The 21,447-nt window shown below is 40.8% G+C and overlaps 1 protein-coding gene across 2 annotated transcripts in view; it reads right to left on the reverse strand.

Moving 5' to 3' along the window:
* Window positions 1-3,034: 3,034 nt before the first annotated feature.
* sema4bb (sema domain, immunoglobulin domain (Ig), transmembrane domain (TM) and short cytoplasmic domain, (semaphorin) 4Bb) overlaps window positions 3,035-21,447 on the reverse strand; it is a 52,550-nt gene continuing 34,137 nt past the window's right edge. For both annotated transcript variants that reach the window (XM_068730651.1, XM_068730650.1), the window contains exons 3-15: window positions 21,054-21,214; window positions 20,647-20,709; window positions 19,894-19,992; window positions 17,419-17,530; window positions 16,891-17,007; window positions 16,414-16,571; window positions 11,870-12,051; window positions 11,248-11,398; window positions 10,472-10,682; window positions 10,139-10,254; window positions 9,097-9,254; window positions 8,522-8,613; window positions 3,035-7,819 (exon numbers count right to left, since the gene is read on the reverse strand). In XM_068730651.1, coding sequence (XP_068586752.1) covers window positions 7,047-7,819; window positions 8,522-8,613; window positions 9,097-9,254; window positions 10,139-10,254; window positions 10,472-10,682; window positions 11,248-11,398; window positions 11,870-12,051; window positions 16,414-16,571; window positions 16,891-17,007; window positions 17,419-17,530; window positions 19,894-19,992; window positions 20,647-20,709; window positions 21,054-21,214 — 2,393 coding nt within the window. In that variant the 3' untranslated portion in view covers window positions 3,035-7,046. The remainder of the gene's footprint in view (window positions 7,820-8,521; window positions 8,614-9,096; window positions 9,255-10,138; window positions 10,255-10,471; window positions 10,683-11,247; window positions 11,399-11,869; window positions 12,052-16,413; window positions 16,572-16,890; window positions 17,008-17,418; window positions 17,531-19,893; window positions 19,993-20,646; window positions 20,710-21,053; window positions 21,215-21,447) is intronic.

The raw sequence follows: 21,447 nt of genomic DNA on the forward strand, positions 1-21,447 counted from the left end.
TGATGCGTTATGTTGCACGATAGATTCTCTGGTACTGTTAGGACTGAATGGAAGAATTGGGAGGGAACCGGTGTTCTTCCTCTCGGTAGTCTCCGTGATTCACCATAAAGACTCATTGATCAGCAGCTCATTTCTATGCATCAACATTCATAAAGTGATGTGCATCGACCATTTATGATTGAATGTGGGCGTGTAGAGGGCAGGATGTGAGGCTGGACCAGCTGCGCACATTCATAGGTTGATTTGCATTTTTTCTTTTTACATTTTTAACACAATAAAACAGTCCCTGACATACGACCGCTAAAAAAATTTGTAAAGGCACATGATAAAAATAACAACAGTACTAAACCTGTTTCAATCTCTGTAGCCACTGAGTTATGGTTGGTGGTTTTGCATCCTTCCAGTTCACAGTTATTATTTGCCGTTATTATTATTTATTAATTATTTAAGTCTTCCGGTATAGAGCCTAGCAGAAATAGTAGTGGATCTAATGGGATATCCTCTTCCATGATTTTATCAATTTCTGCCTTGGTTGATTTGAGATTTATAAAAGGAAATAGCTCGTACGAAAGGTTTTATAAATCTGAATATGTTTTGTCATATGCGTGCTTCCTTCTTTGAACGCACACAAACATTTAATATGGATCCTATCACCGTTTTATAAATGAGACCCCTGGTCAGGTCATTGTGTTCACCCAAACTTATAGCTGAAATACACCAAATCCGTTGACGTATGAGAAGTTAAAGGATCCCATTCATTTCTATGGAGAGCAAGAGAGTTGGCCAAGCGTTGCATGATGGACACGACACGGCGAGTTAACTGCCCATTCGCCGTATCTTAATTTGCATAATCACGACCCAACTTCTACTTTATGCAAATTAGGTCCGTCCATCACAAGGCAGCAGGCTCGCGAAACTCAGATCAAACAGGAACTGAGAATAAAACATGTTCTTGTGAGGGTCTGGCATTTGTTTAGGAGGCCAGATGGTCACAACGTTTCATTCAAAAGCTGCACTCACTCTTGTTTCTTTAAGGCCAGGTTACAGATGGTCTCTTTTGGGGGAAAATTGTATCATCTGTCATGGTTTTGTAACGACAGATGTCTGAACATTCGATGATCCTCTGGAAATGGTAAAGCGCTTTTAATATAATACAGCAAATTGTGAATCATCTGGCTGAATGTTTGCAGATGTTTTGTGCAATTGGTGGTCAGTGAGACACAAGCATCTAAGGAAAAGAAGAGTTGTTTAATTTTGTTTGCAGCAACTCTGATCAAGAATAGATGAAGGAAACTAAATGACTGTGGTTAAATGTAGTACATCTATCACATGTACAATAGTACATTTAAAGATGTACAAACTGTTAATAAGGGCACATAAAGATCTCGTAGCATGACCTCTTAAATAGGCCAGGCCATTGATATTCAAGTAATCTTCAGATGAAATCTGGTTTGATTTGAGGACAGTGCTGGTGGTTGACACTGGAAATAAAACTAAACCCAGTGTTTACCTGTGCTGTCGTGATCAAGCAGAGCAGCAGTGTGACACACGGTCACTGTGACATGCTCTCACTGTCCCTACTGAGTAAACGTCATTCAGCACTGGCTGGCAGCTATACCACAGTGTCCAAAAATAACTATGTATTGATTCACACAGCTGACGTCTATGACAGGACTGCCCCAAACTATGTGTGTTCATGTCCCATGTGCAACTAAAAGGATGTGCAGTAACTGGGGAGGAGGAGCTCAAGCCTTCCTCATATCCATAATTTTTATGGTTGTGAGGAAGATAAACCATAATCAGCAAACAATAGGATTTATCTTAAATGAATCAACAACAATAATTATAAAGAAATATATATATAAATAACTGCAAGAAATTAAATGACATTTTAAACAAACTTAAAAAAGATAACAAATGCTACTTCATGCAAATTGCAACACAAACAATTTGCCGTTTATTAAAGACTCCACCGACTCCAACGGTTTTATCACTCTACGACCAAAACTCACTGAACCAGCAGCCGAAGAAGAGAAAAAAAAATAAACCTCACTTTTTACAGCTATAACCATAAATTATGTCTTACCTTTGCTGTTTCAAAGAGGGTATGTCAACACTGCTAATAGCTACTCTGATGCATTCACCTGCACTCCTCCAGCATCGACCATCGATCAGCTTATCCTCTGCCTTCCCTGTGAAAACACGGCCTGTGTCTCCTTGTGGCGGATGATTTGTGGTACTGTACTCCTCCTTCAGGCATTGGCCTTCAATATAGACATATGTCGTCATAGAGCAATGGGTTATGGTTTTCTCTGAATGGGAACATGTTTAAGGGTCTGATTGATTGATTTTTCTAATTAAAGCCAAAAACAGTAAAATTTGTTTAACAGTTACCTGGGAAAATTCCAAATGGTACCCAATGAATGCACCCAAAAGTCCAATTTAAAGATTCCACCTCCCACTTTGCCCTGCTTCACTCTATTAGCATCAGTCTGTGCACAGGAACAGTTCAGATCTTCTGATATGGTCTGCTAGAGGTTTTGGGCAGCACCTGCATCATTCCAAACTCTAAAATTGTACAATTTTGTACGGCAATTAAATCTTTAATTTATGCCGTGTTCCACCTTACATCTCTGCAGAAATCTCACAAGTGTATCTTTGGGCATGTCATTTTCATATATATATATATATATATATATATATATATATATATATATATATATATATATATATAAAAAATGACAAAAATCAATCAATCAGACCCTTAAACATGTTCCCATTCAGAGAAAACCATAACCCATTGCTCTGACGACATATGTCTATATTGAAGGCCAATGCCTGAAGGAGGAGTACAGTACCACACACACAGTACCACACACACAAAATAATTTTTTAAATGATTAAACCAAATATATGGTTTAATCATTTAAAAAATTATTTTCATCCATTTTTACTTTCTCGCCCTCAGACATGACTTCTAGACAAACTTACAGGACTAAAGCAAATGACAGCATAAAATAGATTGACACAAGCATGTGTCAAAACATGTATTTTATTAATTTATCTTAAAAAATTAAAATAAAGTGCTTTTTATGTACAATATAATAAAAACAACAGTCACAATCTCAATGATACAAAAAATACAGTTCACAATGTTATTTGTACACAACAATTAAAAAAAAGGAAATCATGCAGGCAAGACCACATTTGTCTAATAGTTATTCAGTCAACTAAAGATTATGGTGTTCAGTATGCTGAGGCAATGCTGTTGGTGTGTCTCATGGCTGAGTCGATGTGGAGGATTTGGAGCTGTGCTTGCATCTTACAGCAGCACTATTGTGCAGCACAAATGATTCATTATATTCTATGGTGTCATTTATTTGTAGTACGTTTGAGCAAAATCCTAAAAAGATATTGCAATGGATTACCTACTTAAGCCATTTTAGGAAAATAGATTGCGGTAGATGTTCTACAAAATATGCAACAGTTGGCTACATTCATGTCCAGTACAGTATGTTGCATTACTGAGAAGCCACTCAAAATGAAGCATCAATCACAATGGTAATGTTTGCTTTAAAAGGAAAAGCACGGCATTAATACATATGCATTTATAGTATTTAGTATGTACTTTTTAGCATTGTTAACTATGAAGTTCAAATGGTATTGAAACTTCTGATTTATTATAAATATTTTAAAATATTGACCTCTTCAGAAAGATGTTTCTTATGTGCACAGTATTCCTTCTGACACAAGCAAAAACTGCAGAATGGTACATGATTTTGAGCAGCTCCCAGTCTTACTGTTTGCAGGTTTAAGTTAATGGTGGCTTGGGTGAATCTGTAAATCTACTGTTGACCCGTGTTGTGGAGTTTAGTGTGCCCATGGAGAGCTACAATCACGCCATTCACCACATCACTGTTGGGTAGTGTACGATGTGGCACGTGGCTAAAGGCAGAACAACTTGACACCTAAAGGCATTTAGAAACGATGTTGTGAGGTTATCCACCAAGCATCTGAAGCAGGGGTTTCAGCCTCCAGAGAGACATTTTATAGTTTAGACAATCTGTCTTAGCGGTGGTGGCAAACAATGCTTTGCACCAAAGCTTTTAGAGTCTCGTTAATTCTTGTTATGCATCTGTTGGCAAAGGTTATACTCTTGTTTATTTGGTTAGTCTCAGCAAACAAAGTTAAAGAAATAGGTAGACCTTTTGGGATATACACATATTTGTGTCGTTGCCAAGAGTTAGATGACAAGATTGACACCAAACACTGTCTGTATGGTGTATAAGCTACAGCCAACAACCGCTTAGCTTAGCACAAAGACTAGCAACATGAGAAGTCTTCAAGCGAATCTTGCCAGCTGCTGGTGGTAGCTTCAAATTAAGCGTACAGTCATAAGTGGCATCACTTTTCTCATTTAACTCTCAGCAAGAAAATTAATAAGCATATTTCTTACAAGATCAAACCACCCCTGTAATTCAGTTTGGCATGAAAATAAAAACAAGATTATCCTCCTGCTTGGACATGCTTGATACAAACCAGCCCAGGTGCTGAACTGACAGCATGGTGAGACATGTGCAGTACTCTGTGCAGGTTTTGAAATGTATGCTGAAGTAGGCAGTAAAGCACTATGAAAACAAAATATCAGCAGTGTTCACTCTCTAGTTTCAAGACTATCTCTACAACACATCTTGCACAAGGTCCCTTGAAAAAACACACAATATTAAGCACAGATACTGTATATACACGCAACAAAAAAAAATAAAAAAGGAAACACTGACCACTGTTGCGCAGTGCACTTTGTCAACTTGTAGCAGTTACATAGCATTACGTCATCTGCTCAGTGTTGGAAATAGCAAAATGTTTATTCTGTAGGATACTGGAATATACTGTATACTGTAGGCTTACTTGTTTAATACAGTGAGTTGGTGATGTATTCTAAGACATGTGGTGCCATATTGTCCCTATGGCTGTGTAAATGTTTCTCATTCCAATTTACACGACACCATCAGCTTCCTACATCTTTGGGAATTTCTGCTCGTTAAGTCTCAAAAGTCGAAGCAATGTGGGTGCAAGTGTTTGTTCGTAATGGCTGCACTGGTCCCTGTAATAACAGATTTCAAAAAAATAATTCTCCTCAGCGGCCACACCTTCTGTCTCTCAGTAGTTGCATTTCTTAAGAGTACGAGCTGATTTTACGGACGTGCAAACCTGTGAGTATTCAAGACCCTGATTACTTGTGCTTTCACATTAACGTCGCAATGACATCTGAGTGAGTGTGGGGAACTCAATGTATGTAAGAAATGCAACCTGGTGGAGGAGGGTCATATTGAGCTGATACAGCGCTCTTTGCAACTACATCACTAGTGCAGTCTGGATAAGATAATATGAAATACTATCTCTCCACTACAGTGACAGTTTTTATGGATGTTCTGTGATTTCTTTCCATTTTGAGTTGTTAGCACTTAAATTAACCAAATAGTTTGTTTTGTTAGCGCTCATCAAGCTCAATAGTTTCAAACTGGTTGTACCTGTTTGTTTCAGTGTATACTAAGACGGTATTGGACTCCTTTAAGAGTGGCTGAAGGAAAACTGGAATATTTTCTCACCTGACAACCACAAGACAAGTTTTCACATGAAGTAATCTCCGTGCCTTATCATTTGAAAGTCAATTTTTTTTCGCCCAACACAGTGTGAAACACAGTCTTTGTTATGAGCTAACAGTCTGAAGAGAAATTTCCAACTTTGCACTTCACATTAGTTTATTATTAGTGCCATTTTACCTTCGTGAAACCCACCTCTGGGCCCGTCACCATGTGCTCTTTGACAGTGATCAATGCTATAAGCATGGGAGTGGTCATAACAGAATGGCACTATTGCATTTAGATAAGACAATCAAGTTGTTTTTGTGTTTTGGCACAGTGCACATGATTTCTGTGCAGGCCTGATGATGGGAGAGGAGTGGACATTCCCTTTTTTTTGGCTCTCTGTGCTTGTAAATGTCCACCTTGACTTGACATAATCTGAGGTTTCGTTTCCATATTCACCTCAAAAACAGGGTCAACAGTGTTTCCTCGTCATGGTACCTGCCGGTTAATACTGAAGAACAGGGCTGTCTCACATGAGCAGAGATGTGGAGCAACAGGTTCCCGAAATTGTCCTTGTTGCAGTGTTGTGTGAACAACAATATACATTCAGGAGGTAAATGTCAGTATTTAGGTCCTGGAGCATATTATGATCACATTTTTTGATCATTATTCTTTCAGTCCTTTTAATTCTTGTTCCTCTGTCATCTTACAGCAGCTTTATCCTCGTACAGTCATGACATTTATTCAGCAAAAGGGAACAAACGTGATTCTGACTTGCCTCCATAATGTGTGGATCATAATGAATATGCAATGCATGTATTATATTCTCATAAACCTGAACTCTAGGTCACCATGTAGCTCTGGCTTGGTTCTGGTGCGTATAAAAAAAGTGTCGCCTCTGTGGCATCCATCTTCTGCAGAGCATGTGGACAGGCTCAAACGGGACTGGGAAACCTATCAATATTCATAATTTATTGTTTTTATTATATCATGTGATAGACATCAACTGGTTATTTTAATGTTGAATCTTGCATACCTAAAGAGATACTGTGATGAATATTGATATAGGAAGAAGTCTTCTGTTTATTGTGGGTTTTTTCTCTTCCTCATATTGCCCAGCCCTACGCCCACACACATTAGTGGCCATGAGGAAGTCTTAAATAAAGGCTGTTATAACTATTCTGAGCAGCTGCCATGGTTGTTGATCCTGGTTTGAAACCGAAGTGTTGCGCTGCTTCCTCTTCCTGCCCTATGCAGCAAACCAGACCAACCTCTGGCTTCGGAGTGGAAATGATTAAACGATGTAAATGACCTCTGCACTAATCACAGAACAAAAGATGACGACAATAAAAGATGTGCTGTGATGTAGAGGGATGTCAGGGTCTCCTCTCCTTTGCTCGGTGGCCTGTATCCTTCATGGAGATACAGGGTGGCATCTTTTTAGCGAATACTGTGCTCTCAAACAATAGAGTCTTTGATCTCCGAGCCTAGCCTCACTCTGGGCCGAGGGCAGGTTGGGGAGTATTCCACGTGGCTTTCCTTCACGTTAAGCGGCCGCCTGTCGGAGGACTCGGAGAAGCTCTTGCTGTTGTCTGGCGAGGACTCGTGGGTGGGCGTGCTGCAGATGTAGTTGTCATTTAGCGTTTGGTAGCCCTTGTGATCAGAAGTGGATACGGGGATGGTGTTACCGTTTAGGGGCAAGCTCTCAGCGGGCTTTCCCACAATCCTTGGCTTCTTCTGCTGCATGTTGGGGCACTCGCCCTGCTTCAGCATGGACTTCATATGATCTCGGTTCCTGTAGATGACGAACAAGGAGAACACCACCAGGGAGAACGCCAGCAGGGCGCACACCACAATCAGTTCGTTCCAGTACGTCTTGGTGTGGAGCTGCTCAGAACGAGACTCGCCGGGCAGGATGATGCTCTCCTCCTGCTCAATGTGCGGTGTGCGTGAGTGACCAATCAGAGTGGTGCTTTCCTGGCGGGGCTCCGCCTTCACACAGAAGTTGGCTAACAGCTGGCGGAAACCCTCCTCTTCTGACCAGCACTCGTAAGTCTCCGTCCTGTCGGCTTGCGCCACCACTACCAGGTTTCCCTCTGGTGTAGCATAGAGGAACTGGCTGGCGTTGTCACTGTAACGCCACTTTCTGTGTGCTAGGTTGGACCGCAGTTTACAAGGCAGGACTCTGAATGTGTTGACTGGGATTATAATGAGCTTGCATTGGGAGCCACCTACATGTAAAAACAAAAAAATAACAATGTTGCTCAAAAGCACTAAAAGATTCAGTTCAATTTTCATTTTTTACTAATTGCATTTGGAATAAGACTATTTTTACTCTCACAACTGTCTGTTAAATATGAAGACTGTAAGCTTAGTTTAGCAAAAAGAATGGAAATGGAGGGAAACAGCTAGCCTTGTTTTGTCTTGATATAACAAAATCCATCTAGCAGTACCTAACTCACAAATAATTTACTTTAAAAAAAAAAGTGTAAAAGACAAGCTGAGGTTTTATGGGGAGGGAGGGACAGAGACAGGCTAGCCATTTCACCGGCTTCCTGTCTTTATGCTAAGCGAACTGTTACCTGGCTGGAGTTTCATATTTAACGAACCCCGGATGGGTTATCCGTATGAGATTTACATTGATCGTCTCTCTACTGTATCTCTTGCCAATAAAAGCAAGTCCTTTAAAAGAGTTGGTAGATAAGTCATTTATAAGTGTATGTACAGTAACTACATCACTGCATATAGTACAGTTTTTAAATCAAACTATAATTTACACAAATTCTTACATACAGAACTGCTCGCTTTTAACTGCCGTCATATAAATCTGCAACAACATGCGATTGATTCTTCACTGACTGTTCTATGTGCAGGCTGTGTCGGTCAGGTGACAACACTAATTACAGACCGCTATACAAAGAGAACGCACTCACGAGAAGTTGCTGGTCTGGTAGATCTGGTGCTGGGAAACGTCCTGTTACAAATCGCTGATGTATCGGCCTCCTCCACATCCTGCTGCCAGTGACTGAGACAAAACATACCAAACAAAACAACAGGGTGAGGGAAAGCAGCTGTAATGAGAGGAACCTTGGATGGATGGACTCATTTGACTCTCCTGAGGTCTGTCATTGTAACACCTATGACTAAGAGGACAATCTTCTTTTAAAACGTCTGTTCAAGCACGTGATGAGGAGCTTTGCATGCTTTTTTATGAGTTTGTTTTGGGTGAGATGTTTACATCCAACTAGGGTTGTAATGGTATGAGATTTTCAACGTACGATAACAATTTGAATACTGCGGTATTCCCAGGGACTGTTAGAACCCTACATCTAACACAACAAAACACATTTATCTAAGACTATTAAGGAATGTTAAAAAAAAACCCCAAAAAAACGAATCTATCAAGGTGGCTAAATGAACAAATACAGCCTGTTAGCTAAGGCAGATGAACAAATTAATAGTGAATGATTAGGAATAGGTTAGAGATTTGGTGGCTGTGTGATCTCACCTGTCAGGTGGAGCCATCCTGACGTCCCGACACAGACGTCCGGTCCAGGCGCAGTATGGGTCTCTGGACAACACACACTCTCCACAGCTGAGGTAGTTGGAGCAGTTGGCCACAGGAACCTCCACCAGCCCAGAGTTGGACGACACAAACAACAGACCCTGCAGAAGAGAAAGAAAATGTGTGTGAGTATGCGCGATACAAATTTCTCATCAAAAAGGTTAAAGTGCCAAACGGAACTTCTGCTTTTGGTTACTTATTTCTGATTCAGAAAGGGAAACCATGCAAAGACAATTACTTAAGACAAACAGAGGAATATAACCTAAACAAAGTTATAACTCTTGCCAGCTGTTCTTTTACTTGATGCCAGCCAAGTAATTTGATTGTGGTCATAAACATATGGCTACAACAACAAGTGGTTGCTACACAGCATTGTCTCCATTTTTATTCATTCTTTTGCATCACTTTTCAGACAGTATGTATCATTGTGTGGAATAACTTTTATCCAGAAATGCATGTTCACCATGAACGTGACGTTGATACTGACGTACAGCACACCCCTGTGTTCCCAAAAGTGCAGGCTATATTTAGGCTATCTACCACTATATTAGATAGACATCATGTGGATTATGTCTGTCTTTCATATCCCTATTTGGAGCTAAGAATATACACACAAAAAGTATCTTGGACTTTATTAGAATTACATAATCTTAGATAGCAGTTTGGCTGCTTTGGCCCGGGGAGAGGCCATTATGTATTAAAGAGGGACAGGTAATGAAATTCAGCTCTGGGGAAAATGCCAGAGAGGATCAGAAACACTCTTTCAGACGGTGCCATAAGTTAAAGAAAAACTCAACAGAACGGCCCCGCTGGAAAGAAAATTTCTGTAGCCAACTTGTTCTCCGGTAAATCTAGCTTCTCCATATTTTTATTACTTGAAAATGAGTATGAAAACAGTAAATAGAACATTAAATATGAACAGACACAAAAACGTATGACAATAGTGGTTATGGGTGTGTATTGAAATGAAAGAGTTGTGATTTACCCTCTGAGGATCAAGTTCGATGTGTTGCACTGGCTGAGGCTCAGGAAACAGAATCATCTCCTCTATGATGTGCATCTTATCGTTGACATTGATGGCCTTATGGAGCTTTCCATCATCTGTAAGACACAGGGGACGAGTGGAAGTGATTTATACTGAAGGCAGGGGACAGTTTGTGAGGGATAAAAGCAACATCTAGGGTTTTAAAAGGACAAAAGCCTACTTAATGTTTGAAAAAATTGAGAGCATGTTTTTGTAACATTATTTTTCCTTTTAAAGATTTATGGAAAGACCCACAAAATAAATAACTTGCTGTTGCTGTGTAATGAGCTGTACCTGTTCCGATGAAGAGCACGTCGTAGGCCCTCTCCATGCCTTGGATCTTGTGCACGGTGATCTGTGTGTAGCGCACGCTGCGTTTCAACAGCAGGGGAGCGCTGCGGATCACGCTGTCCATCAGGTAATGGTCCTTGACAAAGTTGAGCACTTTATCAGGCATGTGCAAGGACGACTGGATACCCATTTGCCTGGCGTGGTTGGTCACACACTGCGGAGAGTAAATTAGAAATGAAAAATGGATCACAAGTAGACCTGGAAGTACAAACATACAAGGAGACAGGATATTTTATTGACCTGTATGTAGCCTTTCTTTATTTATTAAGTGAATTAAGTTTAGGGTCATGTACAATAGCAGACCTGGCTGGTATAAACATGTTGAACCATGTTAAAACTAGTAGTTATCACTACTAGTTTTAAGCTTGTATGCATTTGTTTTGCTCCAGGGACTTGTGAAGAGTTAAGCAGAACATTATCAAGACAGTACTTTTGGAAAATAAAAGGAGAACATCTGCTTTACATCAAGCTCACTTGTTGAACAGCACAGGGAAAAAAAATCAGTTTAGGGTTACAAGTGGAAATGTTTTGTTGGAGACTGTAAAATACATTGTTTGTCCGTGTGATAACAAAACAGTCCACAAAACAGAAGAAAAAAATAACAGGAATGTTACTTTTTTTACCATCCCAAATATCCGAGTAGAGACAAATACTTGAATGAACAGATGCACAGAGTGAAGCAAAAGAAGTTGAATTGTATGGTTTCCTGCTCCACTCACCGCTCCGGGTCGTGGTTCTGGCACAGGGTGGTTGTACGTGTACCACTGTTGTGTCTCCCGGTTCACCTCTCGGTAGCGCCCACTGAAGGCTCTTTCCACCTGTGCCATGGTGAAAGCGCACACCGCTGAGCTGCCTGACGCTCCTTTATACCTGTGAACACATACAAAATTCAAGTGGCTGATTGCATGTTACCATTATTTTACCCAATATATCCTTTCTGCAGCTGTCATTTTATTCAGGAAACTGGAGCAGCAACTTGTAACTGAAGAACAGTTGTTGAGTGGGCGCTTGAATGATCTCCATATTAAAACCTTTATTTTGTTGAAACATTAATTAGACATTGGGGTTGCATGAGCTTGTGTTAGTGTTTAAGCTCATTACAGCTGCTCTAAATTCAGAGGAGCCAAGTAAGAAAAAGGCAACTTGCCAAGTTTGAATGCAGATATTAAATAAAAACCGTCTCAAGATGGTGTGTGCGAGCTGTGTTGATTAAAGGGTCCGTGTGTTTGTGCATAAACATGCACACTCACAACCTGAAACAGCGCCATAAATCAGATTCATCCAAGTGCCTCTATGTCACCGTTGAAGCGATCAGAACAAACTCCTCCCTTCGTTTCTTACCACTGGGAGGTGAAGACGCCGTAGAAGACGGTGCTCTCCCAGCTGTCTCCCATGGGCTTCAGGACAAACATGTCCTGGATGATGTTGAAGGGGAAGCCGTCATCAGGGAGGGAACACAGGAGCTGGGCTTTAAGGAAGGTCGTCCATTTCTTCTGCAGCACCCGTTCGCCGCCTTTATCACCCTGCAAACAAAGTGTCATATTATGTTACAGAGGATTTTATGTCTCATTAAACTATCATTTATTAACACGCTGTTTACAGTCATCCTGAAAAGAAGAACAGAACATGTCATTTACACAACACCCGGCTTATGAAGATTGCCCTAAATTTCTCTTTCTGTTGCAGCTACGTCTCATTGGAGCAGACTATATATTCACTTAAAGATCACCTCTAGAGATGTTTAGGTTATTTATAAATGCTCTACAAATAATAAACACTACAAAAACATCAGTCTCAATTAAAATGCAAATAGTTTTCATTTCACAATTGCTGAACACAAGATGTCTCCTACTTCCTCTCTCAGTGTATGTGCACGGGAGGCTTCAAGTTGCATACGCACACGAGTTTAACTCAGATTTAAGGTGAGCACAGAGAAACTTTCCTCCTCTAGCAGAAATCTAACTTGTATATCATTATGCAGTGAAGCTTTAAAATCCAAGATAAGTAACAATAAGAAAAATACATTTATAAAGTGGAGGGGGACTTTACATACGCTACAATATATTAGCTGTTAGAAAGGTAAGAAAAGACATGCAGCTGCAATCCCTTCTCTCTGCTTTAGAGGATGCTGTTGAGGTAAGGGAATCTGAAAGTCGTTACTCTGACAGTTATGATCCTTTTTTTAGGGAAATAAACTGGACAACTAATCACAACCAACCACGATTTTAATGTTGTGATGCAAAACCAAGTATTTAAATCCTTTCCTTTGGTGCAGCATATGTGTGGTGCCTTTAAACTAAACTACAAAGGACATTTTTGACAATAAAATGCGGGTAACAAAAAAAGTTCACTTAAAAAGATGCCTCAACACAAAATACATGTTGCTCTTTGAAGAAGAGGAGATGGTGAAATGGAAAATAAACAGAATGGCTAGTTATTAACTACAGCTTTGAAACCAGCATTCGTGGTTCACTTCTCCTCCGAGACACAGAAGAGAAATTCACTCCTTTTAAGGCCGTCACTAAATATTCACATAAACAGTTATCAGACAACTTTGCAAGGACTAGCAATTATCTAAGAGATTGTAAACACCAACACAAACTCCTCCAAAATACAGCAAGCAAGCTGGAAAGCACAGGAGGAGCAGGAGGAGGAGGAGGAAGAACACAACCAAAACAAGTGGTCTCGCCCAATCTCAAGACAGTTTTCCTGCCTCAGACCCAAACTATCCCATCAGCACGGCCTCTGAAACCCATAACAACTCCTACATAACAGCACAAGGAGTGAATCACCCTTGAGGAGATGATAAAATGCAAAACTAGAACTTCCCCCGTTCCCTCCTCTGTGTGCTGTTACACGCAAACAATCATGTTGCTCAACGACGGTGAGGTGAAACCTCGTGGGACAGATGCACGGCCTGGGAGCCAATTACTAGGCTGTGGTAGTAGGCTGTCCACATAATGAGGAGACCACATTCTCTGCTCTCTCAGCTGTTCATCGCCGTTGTTGCTGTGCTCCGCTGCGCAGCTTGTACTCTCAATGGCACCGACCACCCCCCCCACCCATAGCTGCCCTCCAAAAATATACTCGTTCTTTTGTGCTGTATTACATTGCTCTCTCACATTCTATCTGAACTTCACATTTCAGATTCCTCAACCTGAAGTAGACGAACAAGAAGTAAAGAAAACGGTGCCACACACACACACACACACACACACACACACACACACACACACACACACACACACACACACACACACACACACACACACACACACACACACACACACACACACACACACACACACACACTGTTCAGAATCTGCCTGCTTTCCACAGTCCCTCAGTGTGCACACCTGAACAAACAAAAGAAAAGAGGGAGTGGAAGAAGGGAGAGGGACAGATAGGAAAGACGGGGAGAAAAAACAACTTTGGAAGCAGAATTACTTGGCAAACCCAAGTTAAACAGTAGTTAGACCTGCATTAAAAAGGCTTTGATTTATGACAAACTTGTCCTCTTTAAAAGGTAGTAAAATGTCTGGCAAGATCAGCAAACACGTCCAAAATATTTCATATATCAAAATTAAAGCACACTCAAACATATTTGGCCTTGGCCTGGTACACAAAGAGAAAAGGGAGTACATGTTTTCGTTCAGTCTGTAAGAGTGTGTTATAGATACTAAACCACTAACAGGGAGAGGCCTTCATACCTCGCTGTTACCTAAACTCTAATCTGAGTTCAGCACTTTCTGCTCTCTGAAGGGTCACATAGGGTGTGTGTTCAGATGTGAGACACCTCTCTCAGAAAATGAAAAAGGTGAATTTGGTAATAGTTTAGGGGGACGTAAGCCTGCAGCCACTGAAGGGCTGATTTCTCACGGATATTTTCTAATTTTGGAGAAGGGAGGGATATGAGGAAAAGACACTGTGAGAGGTGGACAGGTGCATGCTGGTGAAAACAACAGGAAGTTAGTTATTGTAGTTTGGCTTGCTCACAAACAAGATCAGCGACGGCAGCAGTGGTGGTGGTGGCAGCACACAGCTCATGGTGGCAATTATGGTACTTTAAAACCCTTTAGCGCCTGATTGCAGCAATTTGTGTCTCCTTCTCTGAGTCATAACTCCGTCAAATCTAAATACACAGACATGATATGCATATTTTTAGATTCGGTGAGTTGCACATTCAGATGATGTCCATCACACATAAACATTCTTAATTATCAAAGTAATCCAGTGATAGTTTTCTGTACATCCATGAGCATATTGCAAATGGAAGATAGCTAATTTGGCATAATGTAATGGTACCAATTTGTCAAAATGTAAACAAATGTAAGCTTATGAACATGGGGTTCAAGTTGTAGCTCACTGCGTAACTTACTGATAGCATGGCAACATTATACTTTCTGGTAACATCCCCCAAAGTATTATGGGAACTGTAGTTCCGGGATGGGTATAGTTGTCTTAATTTTGCCTGAGAGGCAGAGCATGCTGTCAGTATAATGCAAGTTTCATAAGAATAAAAAACTGACTTATTACATTAGCCACTTTACCCCCAGGCTATCTCTGGTGTTTCCATGGCAACAATCATTGAAGTCTGTTTTTTAAAGACATAATTTACCCAGAATGCATGGAAAATTAGCCCTTCTTGAGAACCTACACAGCTTTGTGCAACAGATGAATTTAGACATCCATCGATAAGAGGGGCAATATATGAGGGTTGTTGTCCCTCATGTGTTGACCCCCTTTGCACAAAATTGCTGGTCAATATGTGAATTTCCTTTGCATTCATCTCAATACATTGATTTGTGAAAGCATTTTTCCAGTAAATTAGGGAACAAACCACCTGCATCACTACTGTAGTGCCACAGAAAAGCATCTGAAAAGATGTCAGTCAGGAAAAAGAGGGCTGCTGCATTCCAGAGGTATAAAGGCGCTTTATAGAGCCGAGAAAGCCATTCTTCTGTCTCTATTGCACAGTTCATCTGCAGCAAGTTGCCACAGTCTGGGGGCCTTTCTGTCAATGACTTCCATATATAGAACCCAGGAGGTGCTCCGCCGGCTGCGAGAGGTGTCGCAGCAACGAGTGCCAGAGCCTAGCAGGACTAAGTCATTAAGCTGTCACTTAAGATTACATGCTGTCCCCACGATTACTCACATTATTGCCTCCATGAACAAGAGACATCAGTCATGGAGGGATGCTAAGTGCATGTATATCAGGCAGCCGTTTAATTGATCTGATTACAGGTGAAAAGGGATGAAGTCGGCTGCTAATTATTCAGGGTGATCGACCAAACTAAACTCTCGGAAGAGGAGGAGAAGGAGGAGGAGGGGAAAGATGTCAGCAGTTTAAATGATGCGAGTAAATTCTGCAGTTGCTACAGTTTGCATGCTTTGCCTGCAACAAATTCATGCCATATAGTAGAATATTTCATATTGCTGCAAAGCAATACTTGAATACTAATAATGCCTGCAAAGCTCAAGGCACTGGTGGAGAAAGGCAAAGAGCTGGAGGGATGGACGAGTGCAGCTGACATTGTGAGGGAGAGGGGGAGAGATGACATTGCAGAGAAAAAGGGGGGGGGGGGGGGGGGGGGGGGGGGGGTAGGAGCAGATGATTCAGGCAAGGGGAAACCAAATCTGTTGAAAACATGTTTGCACAGTCAAATAGAAAAAGCTTTACCGCACCAGTGACATATTTCCATTGCATCTACACAAGCATGACGTACAGTTAAATGTGACCAAACGTGCTTTGACATGGGAGCGTCCTGCCTTGTTTTAAGGCAATTGTGTCGGGATTAAGGAGAGGAAGCTTGAGGCGCTGCTGTGCCTCTTATTTTTGCATGGCCATCTTGTATAGTAACCTCACCCCAACCGTGAAGTCTTACCTTACACACGCGAGCAATCCTTGACACAATGGTGTTGTCAAAGAAGTCAAATTCTTTTCCCGCCTCACTAAAGAAGAAGTAAATCTTGTCGTCATCTCCCACAGCGTTTCCTATTGGCTGACTCTCCTCGATGTAAGCTGACCCGACAAAGACTGGATCTGTTAAAAATAAAAAAACACAAAGAAAACATAGTGGTTGGAGAGACACCTTTATCGTTTAAGCAAGGGGAAAAAAAAGTTGCATCCCTTTTGCATCGTGGTAAATTTAATAGTCAGAGTTCACATTGGCTGTTGTTGAAGTGCACATGCAGCAACTGATAGGACCGGGCTCCCGCAATCTAAGAGGGCTTGTCTTTGCTCTCGGTCTGCTGCATTAGCGACTGTGCCTCACTAATGATCGCTACTTTTTTGGAGCTAATCTGCTCCGTTAGGTACATAATGGAAGATGAGTAGAGAGGGAAGAAATGATGGAGTTTACCTTGCAGCCATTTTAAAGAGTTTTCCGTCTTCAGAGCAGTTCCCTGACCCAAACTCTTGTAAATGACTGGTTCATTCCCTTGGAAGTTGCTGACAGTACCAGTGTACAATTCACCATCTGGAAGAAAACAAAAGGAAACAATTGTAAGATTTAAAATGAAGAACTTGATTTTCTATAAATTAAACATAATAAAGTACAAAGAAATGGTGTACAGGGAGCTTTCATAACAGATGAAGTCAGTTATAGTTTAGAGCGAAATGCAGACTGAGTTAAGGGATTAGACAAAAAACTATTTATTTTCATATCCAGCTCAATTATTTAATAATTGATTGTTAAAGAAATTGAACACAAACGTTGTCTGTTGTTGTCCGGCTATTTATCAGAAGGACGGGTGCAGACAAACATTAGCAGGCACATCGTGACTCCTTACTGAATCAAAGTAGCTTCATAAAGAGCTCATAATACCTTTGCATGCCAAATGGTTGAAGTGACATAAAGAGGGGTAAAAAAACGTGTGTTACTACATACCAACAATGATGGCAGTGGATTTATACTCTGGATTAAAGGGGCAGCGACTACGCCCATCTTCCATCACGACCTCGCCCACTTCATCTCTCTCCAGTGTGAATGTTGACGTGTTCTGGAGACAAGACACGAAAAGCAAATGTCCCTCAGGCCCAGTCCAATTAAATTCTACTTACAGTAAAAAGTGAACTCAGTGACCTCGAGCTCGTTCTCTCCACTTCTTCATTACAATATACACAGCGCACTGACTTTATAGGGAGTTTGGTCACTTTGAACACACAGTAGCTCCGTCTGTCAGGATACTGTACGTCATAGGCAACTAAACTTTTTCATTGCGAGAAAATTAAAACTTATAGCAGATCTAATGCTGACTCATTATCATGAAATACTCCTAAAACGACTAGGCTTGTTGAACAGATATTGAAGGAAAAGTTTATTTTATTCCTCTGTGCCATAGAGCTGCTGTTTAAAATCACATCACCTAGCTTCACTGTTTACTATGAACATAGCTACAGTTTATTGTGAGTCAAACCCTGCATGCACCATCCTGTTGCCTTAAATTCTTGCTAATGTGTATTAATCCCTTGCACAAAATAGTCTCTGAAATGCAATCTTTACTCCCGGTAAGTACCATTTGCTAAAAAACTACAGCGACCAGCTGTTCCATGATTTTACAAAAAAAATGAAAAAACTGTCATGATTGGGAACATATAAACTTTGTGCTGAGTGAGACAAGTACTGTTGTTTTTGGTATTTTTATTGGATTTATTGAGATCTGGCTTCAGGCAGTTTATATGGTTTACACAGGAAGGAAAACTTGATTCATGATGGGACTTCACTGACGATGAAAACTGAGATTTTATTCCAGACCTTGTTAATTAACAGGCCACAGAACATACTTTCAGTAATTCTAGGTACCTGAGGCTGGTTAATGTACAAAAAATACTGTTTGCTCAAGTGTATATGCCACGGAAATCTCCATTAAGTATGTGGGTCATTATTCAGCCTCTGAAAACAGTTGTATTATGTATTCTTTGGCAAGTCTGAGAAAAAAAATGACATCACTTGCGTAATTTCAGGGTTGGGCTTTTAAACAGAGAGTCTGCGTTTACAAAGAGCAGGCAGGGACATTGAAACATGTTGGCATTTATCAGGCTGGGAGGGTCAAATGAAAGTGTGGGTGACATCTTTAAAATACTTGCTTAGTTCGACCAGCAGTCCAAAACCCAAACACAATTTATGGTGGTATAGAATAGAGAAAAGCAGCAAAATGTCACATTTAAAGAGCTGGAAACAGCAAATGTTTGGCATTTTTGCTTGATACTTGACTTAAACGATTGTTTATCAGAATTGTCACTAATTATTTTATTGTGTTTGACTGATTGCCCAATCATTTCAACTGTAAAGTGTAGGATCTAAAGGGTCAAGCCATTAAAAAAATGTGAATCTATCCTTTCAACTGATCTTAAAACAAAACTGACCTGCCTATATTTGAAACAATAGGGATTACTTTGAGCAGTAAAGCACTCAATATACATATGAGAACTTGAGTATTCCATTTATATAGAAATATAGAATATATAGATATTAAAATATAATAAAATGTATGTCGACAATTTGCAGCAATAGCAATAAGTTGTTCTATTCAATCAAATCAAACCAAACCAAACCAAACCAAACCAAACAGGACAGTGTTGAGTGTCTCCATTGCAGGAAAAATCTTCCCAAGCTTCTTCATTATGAGTTATTATTCTCAGGGCTTGTTTCAATTAACGTCTGTCATCTGATTGTTTAGTGTATCTTCTTGGCTTTAGTGTCCTGTTACTCTGTCATTAAACCCTCTAAGACTGTTTTGAGAAGAGCTATACAAATAAAACATTTATTAATGTTAATATTATGCACCTCAGGGAGCGTGTGGCCGCTCTGGGTGACACACACGCACACAGAGTTCTGGTCTCAGTCAACATGACGAGTGTTCACCCAGACAAACCGGGCTCAGAGTTGCTTGGAATCCCAGTTCAGGGCCTAAAGTCCTGCCAAGTGATATACTGTCTGAGAAATCCCGTGTTGTTCTTTCACTCTGACGTCAAAGGGGAGAGTTTAATGCCCCGCTTTAAGACCCGAGCTGTCGCCAAGCTTGATCTCCCCCCTACCGCTGAAATCAATGTCATCCTGCTGCCGGTTACCATCACTCCAGATGTACTCCACCGCTAGATAAACAGATCTCCTGCTCCCCTCTTGCTGTAAACCACACAGTTTGTGTACCCCCTGTTGACTTGTCTGGCTAAAGTGCCTCAGCAGCATTTGGTTACGCTTGGATAACAGCAGATCCAATACTGACATGGTGGATAAAAGAGCTCGATTCCTCCAGAACACACAATAGCAGCTTTGGATTTTTTTTTTTTGTGAGTGGAGAGAAATACAAATCAAATCCCTCTTGGAAGTAAACAATGGGTAGATTAAGAGGTCATTACTTACTATGTAGGCGCAAAAAGGACTGAAGGCATAGGTGCCACACACATAGAGATGAGTGCTGTTCAGCCGCAGGAGGATTTTGATGTAATTGAAGCAATCAGTCTGGATGGGGAACAAATGGAGAGTGTGAGGTCCATGAGTCCACAAGATATTCTTACAACAATGTGTTTTTCTGGAGAGCTCCTTCAAATATGTGCCTGGAATACTGGAGCTCACAGTCAGAAGTAAATCTGTCGGAGCAAAAAGAAAGAAACACAAATACTTGAAAAACGGTAAAACTGGATAGGAATAGTTAGAAAAAAAATATAAAAAATTCTCTCAAACGCAGTTGGGAAAACCTCCCAGTATCACACAGCAGTTGCCTGGTGGGCTTTCTGTAATACACAGACCAGAGTTGTACACTGCAGTGTAAAGATTACCAAGGGTTGTCGCCTAGGGATAAAACAGCTGGCATGACAACAAGGTAACAGACAGACAGAGAGAAGCAGTGCACAGAAAAAAACAATTCCCTGGTGAGTGTGCACACTTGATGAATGCATTTGTAACTGCTGGAAAGGTTTGTCAACACAGCACTCAATGCTCATTTCATCTTCTCGCGACACGAGTGAAACGATTCAGAGAAGACTGCAAGGAAAGAAACAAACACCCTGGGAAAGAAAACCCATGATCTCTATATTGTCATTACACAAGTATCTTCCTGAGGCATTTTCTGTATTTGGCGTTTTTGCTGGAGCTGTATAAAAAAGTGCCTCTCACCTCCAGGTTCTTCCCTTTGAAGCTGCATTCCTCTCGTTTTCCGGCAGGAGTGCCCCACGTCAGCTGAAGATGAAAAAGAAACCCTGAATAAGTCATGCCAAATTCAGGGAACCATGCTGATTCTGCTGAGGACTGCTTCCCTAATATCAAAATGTATACAAAGAACTGGTGCGCGGTATGGAAATAAACAAAATTACCTCTGACGATGCAGCAAAGGACAGGTTGGTATTTCATTCTGAATATTTCATATTTACAAACTGCATTATTAACTCGGATAAAACTATTACCTAATGAGTCTTAAAATGACTTTTATAACAACGACAGAAGTAAGAGTAAATTATCTGCCAGCCCACTTCTTCACTGCAATATTTCCTCCGATAGTCCACTTGGCGTATTGACACACTCACGTTCTTCTGGAGCTTGGTCTTACTGATGTCCGAGAGGCTGAGGGCAAACAGCGCCTCCCTGGCGCCGACGTACAGCATGTCGTCCTCCTGGCTGAGCAGCAAGGAGGTGTAATTGAAGATGCCGTCCACTGAGAATCTCTTGGCCGACCTCTCTTTTGCATCTGGAAAACAGCAGGAAAAAAAACACACTAGAGATTATCATCACATTGCAGGACAGAACAGAGAGGAACAGAACATATCGTAATGCTGGAAGTACAAGAACACAAACATAGAGGTCCCCAATTAAAATTTTTTTTTTTGCCTTCTGCAGGGAGAAAAACAATCAATGATTTCCATATCACGGTGCTAGGATTTAAAATGCATGTTGAGGAGTGTATGAGCGTTTCAAAGGGTT

Source organism: Cebidichthys violaceus, unplaced genomic scaffold, assembly GCF_023349555.1.
Source record: "Cebidichthys violaceus isolate CVI_PGR_0920_01 unplaced genomic scaffold, fCebVio1.0.p SCAF_5, whole genome shotgun sequence".
Classification (NCBI taxonomy): domain Eukaryota; kingdom Metazoa; phylum Chordata; class Actinopteri; order Perciformes; family Stichaeidae; genus Cebidichthys; species Cebidichthys violaceus.